The sequence below is a fragment of the Montipora foliosa genome, chromosome 2 (assembly GCF_036669935.1).
Source record: "Montipora foliosa isolate CH-2021 chromosome 2, ASM3666993v2, whole genome shotgun sequence".
Classification (NCBI taxonomy): Eukaryota; Metazoa; Cnidaria; class Anthozoa; order Scleractinia; family Acroporidae; genus Montipora; species Montipora foliosa.
This window is the reverse complement of record NC_090870.1, coordinates 58,929,146-58,941,394: the sequence shown is the minus strand read 5'-3', so window position 1 is coordinate 58,941,394 and position 12,249 is coordinate 58,929,146. Positions and strand designations below refer to the sequence as shown.

Sequence of the window (12,249 nt, the reverse complement as noted above, 5' to 3'; positions counted from 1 at the left end):
TCTGTATGTCTCTGTAAACATTACAAGATTGTGTGACGTCCGTGATGTGAGATGTGTGGAGAATTACAAATGTCGGGATGCAAAGAAGAGACCCACAATAAAAATATCGCAATCATCTGACGCGCGTTTACGACGCGGTTATTTACCGTGAAAAGGCTGAAGCTGCATTAACCAAATTGCCAAGTTTCTAAGTCAGTTACTTGTAATCATTTTTGTATATACTACGTAGAAGTACAACCACCGGGATGTATATCAGCAGTTAATCTGACTTATGTGTTTTCAAGTTCTTGTATGCTTTAAGATAGGTAATAAAGTTTTACAGATAACTGCTGAATTGAGTTTTACTTTGTACTCAGTTTTCATCCCTAAAATTCAGCACACCTGGAACCTGTCTCTTCTGTGAATAAACCAAGATCTAATGACAGGGGCTAAGTACTAGGAAACCAAACTTGCTTCAGGTTAAGAGCCAAGTATTGGGGATTAAAAGGTGAGGTTGCCTAATATATTTTTAATGGAACTTGTTCCTGAGTGCGCCGACCTTACAATAATGAACCATGCAGTTTTTAGTACGGTGATGGATGAAAGGGATAGAGCGGTTTTCAATTCAGTGTCGAAAGTAATTAGCGAATTGCTTTGGTTTTGCATTTACTTCACGCAGTGATTGGTTGTAAGTTCTCGCGCCATTTTTTCAGCCAATCAGGTGTCGAAAGTAATTAGCGAATTGCTTTGGTTTTGCATTTACTTCACGCAGTGATTGGTTGTAAGTTCTCGCGCCATTTTTTCAGCCAATCAGAAGTGAAACCAAAACCAATCGTGGCTTGTGCGTGCACATTTTCCCGCGCTTTGTGTCGGCTACGTGTAATTACTTGGAGTTTTGATTGGTTTACTTGATTGTCTCCGTGCTTTTTGATTGGCCAAAGTAATTAGTTTGGTTTTGGTTTTACGACACTCATTTGAAAACCACTCTATTTAACCAATCAACAGTATGATTGCCTGTCGTGTAAAGTGTGCTACCGCTCTGATTTCGTGTACCACGCGCACGTATACATGATCAACCAAAGGGACGCTATTACATGATTGTCACCCTAAGACTATTACTCAGGGGCAGGATACAGGACGCTTATTTTATTTAGGTTATGTTACGGTTACACAGATACATACAGAGATCTCTATAACACAATTGCACTTTTGATGCAAACTTTGTTTTGTAACGTATTTCGGATTCGAATGTTTAAAACGTTTCACGTAGAGGACAATGTTGCAGAGGGTTTGTTCAATGCAGCCAATCCTAGCATCAATAAGGACCATCTATTGACAATATCATTCTCAATTGCATAACTCGAATTTTCTGTTACTCTTAATTTTTCTTCCATACCTCTTAGGGATCGACTTTGATGTCTTCACTGTACTGTAAGGCGCGTTTACACGACAGAGGAAAAAAGGCACCGGTCCGATAAAAAGTGGCACGGTTCCAGTCATTTTTATAAAGAAACAGTGAACTTTTATCCGTTCTGCTACGGGACCATAAAGGCGCGTTTACACGAGAGAGGAAAAATGGCACGGGTCCGATAAAAAGTGGCACGGTTCCAGTCATTTTTGTAAAGAAACAGTGAACTTTCATCTGTTCCGCTACGGGACCATAGGCGCCTATGGTCCCGTAGCGGAACGGATAAACGTTCACTGTCAAAAATGATTGGAACCGTTCAACTTTTTATCGGACCCGTGCCATTTTTCCTCTGTCGTGTAAACGCGCCTTAATTGCCCATAGCCTCATTTACACACGAGGGGGAGTTGGGAGAATTCAAGACAGTTACGCAAACCCGAGATGCTGTCGAGGGTTTGCATGACTGTCGAGAATTCTCCCAACTCCCCCGAGTGTTCAGATGAGGCTATGGAAACACGGGAAAAAGTCCTCTATTGCTTTTAGAAAATATTTCTCAAAGATAATTCGACAAATGAAGAAAAATTCTTGATTTAAAAAGATTTTCTTGACACACGCTAATATTTCCTACCAACCAATGAAACGCACGTCTGACAATACATAACCAATCAAAATTCGTGTGATGTCACAGCGGTGTTTCCATACTCTCATCTAAACACAGCTATTGACCAATGAGAGTGCGCGTACAATCCTAATTATTTTATAAACGAGTACAGACAACGCTGAACCACTTTCGATTTGATAAATGTACAACGGGTTAGCTTTCTGGTAAGCTTAATTGTTTTCCTTGGTAATGCATGCCTCGCTACCTCACATATTTTGCAGAAAGCCGCTAAAGAAAAACGAAGGCCTGAAAACGTTTGCAACTCCGTGTTGACAGAGATTCTGGCATATTTCAACAATCACACACCACGTCGCCATTCAATCTTACAGCAGACATGGCGGGTTTTCTTGTCATCATTCGTCAGACATATGTAAAATACAACCAAACTCTCGACGCCGTATAAATTTATATTGGATTGCAGTACATTTATCTGCAATGAATGCACTTGTAAGCAATGTTTGGGAAAGTTTAGGTTCTTTTTGGCCGAAAAACAAATCTTTTTGACTTTTTCAAATAATTTTAATGATTATAATAATTGAACTCATATTATAACTTCAAGGCGCTTTACAAAGTTAAAACATAAAAACTACGTATGCTTACAAGAATTAATTTACAATTAAAAAATGCGTTTAATCTAGCATACGTTCATGATTAGTAATAGACATCTATCAATTCTAATGTTAATTAATAAATAGTAAGAATGCCCTATTTCATTTATAATTTATTAACCATTCAAAAGAAATTGTTCATAAAAATGGGTTTTCAATGAAAATGTCAATTGAGGACGATTTCCTTAACGCTATTGGCAAAACAATTCGTGGGGTTACTATATGAAAAGCCCTGTCTCCGTAGTCAACCATGCGCAATCTTCTATCAACCAAGATCAAACAAGTACTCCATCGATCGATCTTAGGGAACTAGACGATTTTCTAACCTCGATGGCATCTGTTAGATAGTCTGGACTGGAGCTATGCCATGGAGACATTTCTATGCATGGAGAAATATCTTAAACAATTATTCTGAAGCGAACTGCGAGCCAGTGTAGTTTAATGTCTTTAATGAGAATTGGAGTGATGTGGTCGAACTTGCATTCAGATAATCAATATTTGCAGCATTCTGTGTTGATTGCAGTTTCCTTAGCAGGTAATTTGGTTAGCCAAAATGAAGAGAACTTCGAAGTTATCAGTGCACGTACGACAATTTCCGCTGCCGAATCAGTAAGGAACTTTCTGATTGTGCCAATGTTCCTTATGTAGAAGAATGACGATTCGCAGAGCAGCTTCACTTGATCATGACAGCACAAATATTCATCGAACTTGAAACCCACGTTGGTTGTTTCTTTTACAAGTTTATTGAAAATTTAGCATCGCGTATTTTTCGGAAAACGGCAAACCTCTGAGTGTCCCGTGACATGGCCTTGCGGTCGAGTTAAGGTTCTAACGGCTAGATACCCTTCTTGCGGTGAGTGATTTACCGCAGCGTTTTTCACCTTAAAATTCTGTAGGAAGTCACGTTTCAAGCAATGTTATGTTTTTTTAACTCTTTAACTCTTGATGACACTGGCTCGGTTAAATTAAAACATTTTAATACATGGCGCGTTTTTTTCCTGCCAAATGCTGAACGTTATGCTGAAGTCTATTTTTGTCCCTACGGCAAACAGCAAACCGCCAACGGCTAACAGCGGTTTGAAGTTTGCGGTCGACTTTGAAAACGCGATGCTAAATGTCCCTAATATGAAAACGTTGCTCGAAATTTTTCAAATTCCGCGGACGCTACTTTAAAAAACGGTATTTCATCTCCTTCCAACGGTGGGAGGAGGTGAAATACGACACCCCTGAAAACGACTGCGTGATAAGTTCTATGTTTTGGTAGATGTGGCCGGACGGAAGCAAGTTCACCTATTCACGCCTCTTCCACTCTGGGTGCTCTACGTGCTGTCTCAGGCTGATTTCGGAATCATCGCAGGATTCTGAAAGAAGAAAAGGAACCAACATAATTACGCTTGACAGAGCAGTAGCTCCCTCAAACTCCTTTAAGCCTGATTCACGCGATATACATGTATTCTTATTTGACAGGTACTTTGTGATTGACAAGACTTGTATTAAGGAGGCTCAAACTAGTGACAATACTCTCAAGAAACGGTACTATTTAGGAGTATTGAGTCTATAACTCTGTATAACCGGCAGCTATGTAATGGTACTATGTAAAGCAACAAAATGTTCAAAACTTTAAAAAAATGCCCTCAATATTGCGACGTAATAGGTTACCATAACACAGAGTTCGTGCTGGATTTTGTATATAAAATTCAAGGAGTATTCAAGGAGTTTTTAAGAACAAGAAATTGAATTTTCAAGGAATCTTTGTAAGAAGATTTTCCATACATCGTGTTGCAGTGTTTTTTTTGCTGAAAAAGCCTATCTTGATATTCTTTCCCATGTCCTGCGAACATTTTATTTTTGCATTTAATCTTCCCCCACCAGTCAATTTTGGGCTTAATTTTTGAAATGTTTCTTTAACTTTGCATGGTGCAATCTCAACAATCTTCACCCAAGCAAAAATTCAAGGAGTTTTCAAACAGTTTTCCACCAAATACTTTTTTTCAAGGGCTTTTCAAGCGTCCTTGAAGTCCAGGGCTTTTCAAGGACTTTAGACATCCCACACTTTGGCAAAAATAGGTACGCAATGCGTATATGTGTCTACTGCACAAATTGGTAGTCAAATGCCGGACCTTATGCGAGTCAATCGCCATTTTTATGGAATCAAAGGGACCTCATGTTGTCGCTAATTCACTGCCTATTAGAGTAAACACTCCGTAGTTTTTAATATCGAGCTTATTATCTTACACGGTGATGTTGCTTTAAACCCTGGCCCAGCAACGGACGAAATTATATCAGATAGACACAAGTTTCGAATATTCTGTTTGGTTGTAGAACGTTCTTAAAGCGCTCTAGAAGGTACAGCTAAAACCGATAAAATAGAATGGTTACTTTGGAAAACTTCCACAAACGCAGGCAATCTGCGCAAATGTAAATTTAGCCTGTTATCCATATACACGGTAAACGTCACAAACATTAACAGTCTCAAACACTGTCACTTTTTTCGATTGTGTTTGCGTTCTGTTTTCCATATGCGTGATTGCTTTGCGCAACTTGATTTCGTAACATCGTGAATACAGGCGCGAAAATAAAAGATGGCGCTGATGGTTGAGAGTGTTGTCATACCAACCACGACTCAGACAGACACCTGTTGTGATTGCTTTTGCTTGGCATTTAAAGTTTACCCGCTAGTTTACGCTAAAAAAAACGTAAACGTAACTTGTTACCCACGGAACACCTTAAGAGCGCTCAGGAGCATTCCGGATTGAATGGAATTTGGCAGTGTTGATTTTTGAGGAGAGGGGGAAACCGGAGTACCCGGAGAAAAACCTCTCGGAGCAAGGAGAGAACCAACAACATACTCAACCCGCTTACGACGCCGGGGGCCCGTTTCTCGAAAGTCCCGAAAACCTTTCCGGCCCGAAAAGCCATTTGTGAAACTGCCAGCCGCTTGTTATGGAAAGCCGATCTTTTAACGTGTTTTCAAGGTGACAGAAAGAAAAATAACTGAAGTTTGACGACTTAAATCATGTCCGTTGTTGAGATAAAAAGGGAACTGTGACGCCCGAAAATGGCCCGTAAAGTTTCGGGACTTTCGAGAAACGGGCCCCAGGAACGGGAATCGAACCCGGGCCACATTAATAGAAGGCGCCACCCCTGCTCTCCTGCTTTGTTATGATAACAAATGTGCAGAATTCAAAGATGAAATTGAAGGGGAAAAAACTCTCGCCTGGAAAAAAAACTCGCGAACCAAGTTGTGAAAATCTCCTTGAAGTTTCCTTTGTCGAAATATTGGTCTAACCTATACATTCCAAACTCTGCTTTTCGACTCCTAGAGACATCTTTTTCGTACGTCTCTTAAAATTAACCACCTTGCATACGAAAACTTCACTCTCGTCGACCATCTTGAAAAATACTTCAACTGCGTCCACGTACCTTACTTTCCTTGTGTTTGGGGAGGAAGTCTGAAAGTCGTTTACATCTACTGATTTGGGTTTGCATTTGCGGCGCCTGCGTGAGTCAGCCCTAATGAAACCAATCATTGACGCAGGCAGACTGATGCGGCCGGCTCTCAGAGGGAAGCGCGCGCACACAAGCAAATCAAAATGGATCTTGTCTTGACTGGTTAGCTGACAATGTGACGCGAGAGTTTTAAGTAGATCACAAAGTGCAGTATTGCAAGACCAAATCGATCGTGAAGTTACATAACGGCTATAATATGACAAAGAATAAGGCCCGTGATAACATTATTTTCAATACCTGATGATTCGGCAGACATGAGGTTAAGTCTTCTTAGAGTTTCTGCAATGTCCTCTACCGTGCCTTTTCTTTCCACGTCAACACAGGCGTTATTTATACGACAGTAATCCAGAAATCTAAATCGTAGATTAAGAGGTGTTATGCAAACAAAACATTTCCCTTGCGGTTGCTTAGGGTAACCGAGAATAGATTCCCCGAAATCAGGCTAAGAGAACATGACAAATCATGACAAAGAACGACAAATGGACTTATAGAAAAACTAGCAATGGTTGACAAGGAAAGACACTCTGCTCGGATTAAAACCAACGGCTTACATGTTATAATCAGAGATTAGTATACTAAGGTGCCCTCGAGTCGTGGTTCAGAGATTTGGGCTTGTCTTTAATACACCAGATCCGGAGTAATTAACGTCCATAAAACAAAAAGAACAAAGCGAACTTAACAATACCTAATCAACAAAGCCTCATCAGAATAACAACGCTTCTTTTGTCTTCCGCCATTTCGGTCCGGTATTTGAAAGTATACCCGAGATTCGAACGTCACTTTTTGTTATGCGAAACACGAGCAACATTTTCCTTTTGTTTTGTACACCAACATGGCCGTCTAATCACGTGAGTGCAAGCCAAAAATTACAAGCAACAAAGATGCAGATGTACGGTCAGAGACAACACAAAGTAAAACAAAGATACTTGTCAGCTAAACATAGAAGTTTCCATTTATTTCAGAGCAGAATTTGAAGAATTACATCGTTTATATACCCGTTATTTTGGCCAGTTCCTCAAAGCCTGGTTTTCTTTGGCGACGCGAGCACATGCGCAAGCATAAACGCGAATCTCTTGTGCTTTGCGTCCACTGAAAACCACCAGGCTTAACCGTTCATGTTTGGTGGTGTTGAAGTATCATAGGCAGCTGGAATTTCATGAAAGCCAGTGGTAACTCGTATAGTATCACCCAACTAGTGGACTAATGCAAATGCTGCATTTTGATTGGATACGCTAGTAGAGGACTATTAGTAATAGTCCTCGAGTAGAGAAAAGCGTGACGCTTTCTTTCGTTTTATTCCCAAATAAACATTTCTTCAACTTGCATTTGCTAACTCTATTATTGCCTTTTCTGTCCAACTAGTTGGGTGATACTAAAACAATTAGACCCTTCGCTTTCAAGGGCCACGGGTCAATAGTCCATTCGGCTTCGCCTCATGGGCTATTGACCCGTATCCCTTACGGGCTACGGGTCTAATTGTTAATTAGTATATACTAAAACGATGGACAGCGTTGAAGGCGCATTCTGATTAGCTACTCATACTCCGAATATCCTTTGTTAGTATATACTAAAACAGTGGATATCGTTGAGCTCGCGTGCTGATTGGCTCGTCAAACTCCGAATATCCTGTGCTATTTACCTCCGAGCATGAAAGTTAAAAATTTCGAGGCAAATGAAAGGTATAGACAATATACAGGAGACAGGAACACATACCATGCATTTTTACCTTTCGACACACTCATCCGAAAAATTGGTTTTTGCCCTGAGCGGGACTCGAACCCACGCCTGTAGCGGCTTAGCATGCCCGACTAGTAATCAGCGTGGTAGTTTTTTGGATGGGTGTGTCGAAAGGTAAAAATGCACGGTATGTGTTCCTGTCTCCTGTATAATGTCTATAACTTTCATTTGCCTCGAAATTTCTAACTTTCATGTGTTCTAAACCCTGTCTGGGGTTTTAGAGGCAAGGATACACACTCAAGTGAAGGAAAGTTGGGCCCTAGGGATCCTCACGCTGCTAAGTCACCTCATTAATCTGCTGCGTTGCCAGCGTGGTAGCCTTGATGGTGTAGTGGCTTAGCATGCCCGACTAGTAATCAGGGAGGGTTCGAGTCCCGCTCAGGGCAAAAACCAATTTTTCGGATGGGTGTGTCGAAAGATAAAAATGCACGGTATATGTTCCTCTCCTGTATATTACCTCCGAGCAACTCGGGAAAAAATGGCGTCCCGATTTGCATCCGTGACACGTGAAGAAAACATCCAAATTAGTTTTTTTGTGCTGTATATTATCTCACTGTTTTAGTATATACTAAAACAACTATTTCCCCCAGTGTCGGTGGCTAGCGTTGGATAAATATCCACCGCTAGCCACCTCCACTTCGGTGAAATTCACCTCCGAGCAACTCGAGCGGGACTTGCGCCCGAAAATAGTGTAATCGTTGCACGAATAAATGAGTTACAATCATCTTTTTGCGCCAAATGATCTCACTGTTTTAGTATATACTAAAACAGTTATTCACCCACTTTTGGTGAATAGTTGTTAATTATTAGTTAAATAGAAGACGTGTCTACCAACCTCATCCAGTTTTCGTCCAGGGAAAGCATGTCTGGATTCCCTATCAAAATCAATAGCGCCTGGGCTCGAGTGATAGCGACATTGAATCTCTAAAATGAGTTAAAATGACAAAGCACGGTTTAAGTGCAGGTCTCAAATGCAGGATCAAGGTATCCAAGAAGTTTTAACTCTGATGTAAACAAGCACCAAAAAAAAAGCTAGTTCATGAGGCTTGTGCCGGAGTAATTCTCAACATTTCTACAGGGTGTTTCCAGCGCGAGAAGTATGGAGTAAATCAAACAGCCAGAACCTAAGAAGTCACTTGATCAGTACACAGCCAGTTACTTTCGTGGCCAGTTTAAGCATAACACCGGGTCGGCAAAGATTCTCTGGTCCACCGGATCGGAGAAAAAGCAAAGAAATGAACAACACGCCTCCTAAATATTCATTAACAAGTATGTACAAATGTGATTTCAGAGCCTAGGAGATCCAAGCACTCTCTTCAGTCCGATTGAGGGTTTTTAGGGTGTCTGACGTATCTGCGAATGCAAAATCATGACTTTTAGGGGAAGACTAGTGTCGGCCAAGTGATAAAAATATACATGTACATCCCACTATGATAAATCGGATTTTCAGTAAGTGGTTTCTTTTTGCGATAAGTTTACCTTGGGATTATGCAAAAATCCAAGATGGAAATCTTTGTCCATCTCCAGAAACTCTTTCTTGGTACTTCGAACAGTTGACAAAATGATAATTCGTCTTTCTTGCCCTTGAAACTCTTCCACGCTTCCAACTTTGATGCCTTTTAAAAACCGCCTTTTCTCAATCATCTTTTGGATCTTTTGAACCTGACCAAGAAGGGGGTTAATGCGTCAATGGTGCTGTAAGTTTGTCCTGAAACCCAAATTGCACTGGCGCTTTGTCGGAAAATCATATCTGCCAATTAGCAATCTCTTTCCCCGAGCCTAGATTTATTTTGTTAGTACCATGCACACTATCCTCTTACATAATCAAACGGGACCGCCTCCGATTTTCAATGCCGGACTTGTCAATGGGAAAATGGTTACACAAATGTAGTGCGTTTTATATTTTAGCTAAGTTCTCGACCATATTAAAAAACAACAATGTTAAACAACCATGTTTAAAGTTCTCTTTCATTCTTTACGTTCTTTTCGGAATTACGCATCGTACACTATCCTTCGAGACCGGCCCTTTGCAAAGTTTTATACTGCGCCTCTTTTCATTCAAAAACCTAAATCTCCTTACCCTCCTTAAGCCACGTGCAAACAGACGCAACAACTCCCAACAATGTAAGGAGTGCAGTGTATTATGGGAAGGATACGACCCATAAAACTTTGTAAATTGTTTTAATGTGTCAATGCGTTGCTATCTCCAAGGAGACCAGATATGTAATGTGTGTGCGTGACCCCAACAATGTTGGAAGAGCTGTGCAAACGGATCCAACATAGTTGCGTTACGCTCCGGTGGTCACGGATTAAGAGAAATGAATGAGCGTTTCACTTCTGTATGCTTACTGTTATCAAGACCTTCAATTTGGTCATTTTACGTTGTTGTTTGGGAAGCGATGTGGCCTAAAAATGTACTAAAACGCGTGCCCCACGCGTGTAGCCCGATAACTGTATTTTTCTCGTTCAACCAACGCTATTCTTGTTTTTGTTGTGTTCCCTTTGCAGTATTCGTATCTGTGACTGTTGCAATAACTCCCTATTACGACTCTACAACGCTGACTTCAATAAACAACTGTTTAATCAGGTTCGTTTGGCACACTTATTTTAATGTCTGGTACAAAAAACGGTGTCAGCCATCTTCTTGCTCCATCCCTCTTCACCGGTTGGGAACCCCCTAGTGGTCTGCAGTAAGGAGATGGCTGATACTTCAGACAAGTCTGTGGCTTACTTGTCTCTTGTAAGGAGAGATCACCCCAATCATCTCTGGTGACAGGTGTTTTAATCTTCTACTTCTCACATTGTCATCTAGTAGCTTCTTCAGGTATCGTTCAATGGTGTCCACTTCAGCCACGTTAAAAAAGGAGGGACTGTTTGCTTCCCTTTCATCTTTGCCGTAAACGGGATGGAAGATGATTGGAAAGGTCTTGTTTGGCAGCTCTTCCCAATCGAGCATCACATTCCTTAAGTAAACGAGATCGTCAAATACTCATAATTTCAGTGCACTGCTACACCCATCTGTACAGGGAATCGCATCTCCAGTAATTCGGAATTGATAGGTACGAGTGAAGTTTTGGAAGTTGTCAAAAACTGGACGCCCCTACAGGCGACTTTGAAAACATCACGAGTTTCGCGTTCTCGTTGTTTAAGATCTCTCAGTTGGGTGAACACCCTCTAGCCGTGTACAAAAACCCCCACATTCATTTTCATATATAGTTCATGTTTGGATCACAGTAAAATTTCTGTGTGAGAATAGAGAAAACTGAAACTTTCAAGCCTCTTAACATTTCATTCCTTACAACTGAGAGATTTTAGCATATTTGACTTGAGAAAATCCCGAACAAAAGATGCTAGATTTAGGGAAAATGCCTTGTGAAATTTGGCTCTTTCGGCTTTCAGGTAGTCTTTTCCGCGACCCCTGTGTCTCAATGCATACCAACTCACCTGAAATCTCCTGCACATTCATTCAGTTCATCGTCATAAAACATTTGCTTGGGAATCTCGATGATTGCTCGGTGTGACCGGTAGTTATTCAAGAGTTTCGTTAGCAGTTTAGAATCGTAACTGCCTACGGAGTTACGTGAGTAACTGTTGCATGTCGTCATCAACCGTTCCAGAAGGGAGGTTTCTGGGAAATATACAGACAAATGGTATTTAAGTTTTATTGTGAGAGAGTTAATCGAGCAGAAACCTCTAGATTACTACACAAAATGCTACAAAGACCAAGTCAACTTTCAACCAAGCGAGAGTGTACCCTCCTATAAAGTTGACACGGTCACCATATGAGCTTAGTTGATTTTCATGAAGAAGTTTCATCATGACAGGCAATATATGGACTATCATCATACATGTGAATTAGGGATAAGAAGTAATTTCAAGAGAATGGTCATTCCAGATGGTAGGAAGCCTAAAGAAATCTATAGTAGGTTTAAAAGTGAATCAAATGGAACTCATCACCGCGTAATTTGCGCTGCAAACTGCTCTCTCTCTAGGAGCTGGGCAATTGCGAGTTTCTATTTTCATTCTTTTGAAGCAATTTCAATTCTGCATTGAGTTAGCCGAATCGGTCTATAAGCGGCTCCGCAAGAGACCTATTTTTTCGGATATTTTAAGGTAACTCCCAGAGATAACTTTTACCACTATACAGCAGCTATACCACTATACACTGTCTCGTACCGAGCCCGTGTTCCTGCGAGATTGGGGACCTGATAATGGGTCCAAGTTGTTTGGGGTCTCCTGCAAGCACCAGCTGTCCACTTGCGGGATCCAGAAGATTCGCAACAGGGATGATACATTCCGGCTCGGTCGCATGACCAGCTTCGTCGATAAAGATGTGCGTGAAATGGTTG

At 40.9% G+C, this 12,249-nt stretch overlaps 1 protein-coding gene across 4 annotated transcripts in view; it reads right to left on the bottom strand.

Annotated features, from left to right (window-relative positions):
- Window positions 1-2,529: 2,529 nt before the first annotated feature.
- LOC137993709 (putative helicase mov-10-B.1) overlaps window positions 2,530-12,249 on the bottom strand; it is a 58,248-nt gene continuing 48,528 nt past the window's right edge. For all 4 annotated transcript variants that reach the window (XM_068839690.1, XM_068839687.1, XM_068839689.1 and 1 more), the window contains 7 exons: window positions 12,077-12,249; window positions 11,345-11,528; window positions 10,632-10,863; window positions 9,380-9,562; window positions 8,736-8,824; window positions 6,401-6,516; window positions 2,530-4,014 (listed from right to left, as the gene is read on the bottom strand). The exon at window positions 12,077-12,249 is cut by the window's right edge and continues 24 nt beyond it. In XM_068839690.1, the coding sequence (XP_068695791.1) occupies window positions 3,944-4,014; window positions 6,401-6,516; window positions 8,736-8,824; window positions 9,380-9,562; window positions 10,632-10,863; window positions 11,345-11,528; window positions 12,077-12,249 (1,048 nt within the window). In that variant the 3' untranslated portion in view covers window positions 2,530-3,943. The remainder of the gene's footprint in view (window positions 4,015-6,400; window positions 6,517-8,735; window positions 8,825-9,379; window positions 9,563-10,631; window positions 10,864-11,344; window positions 11,529-12,076) is intronic.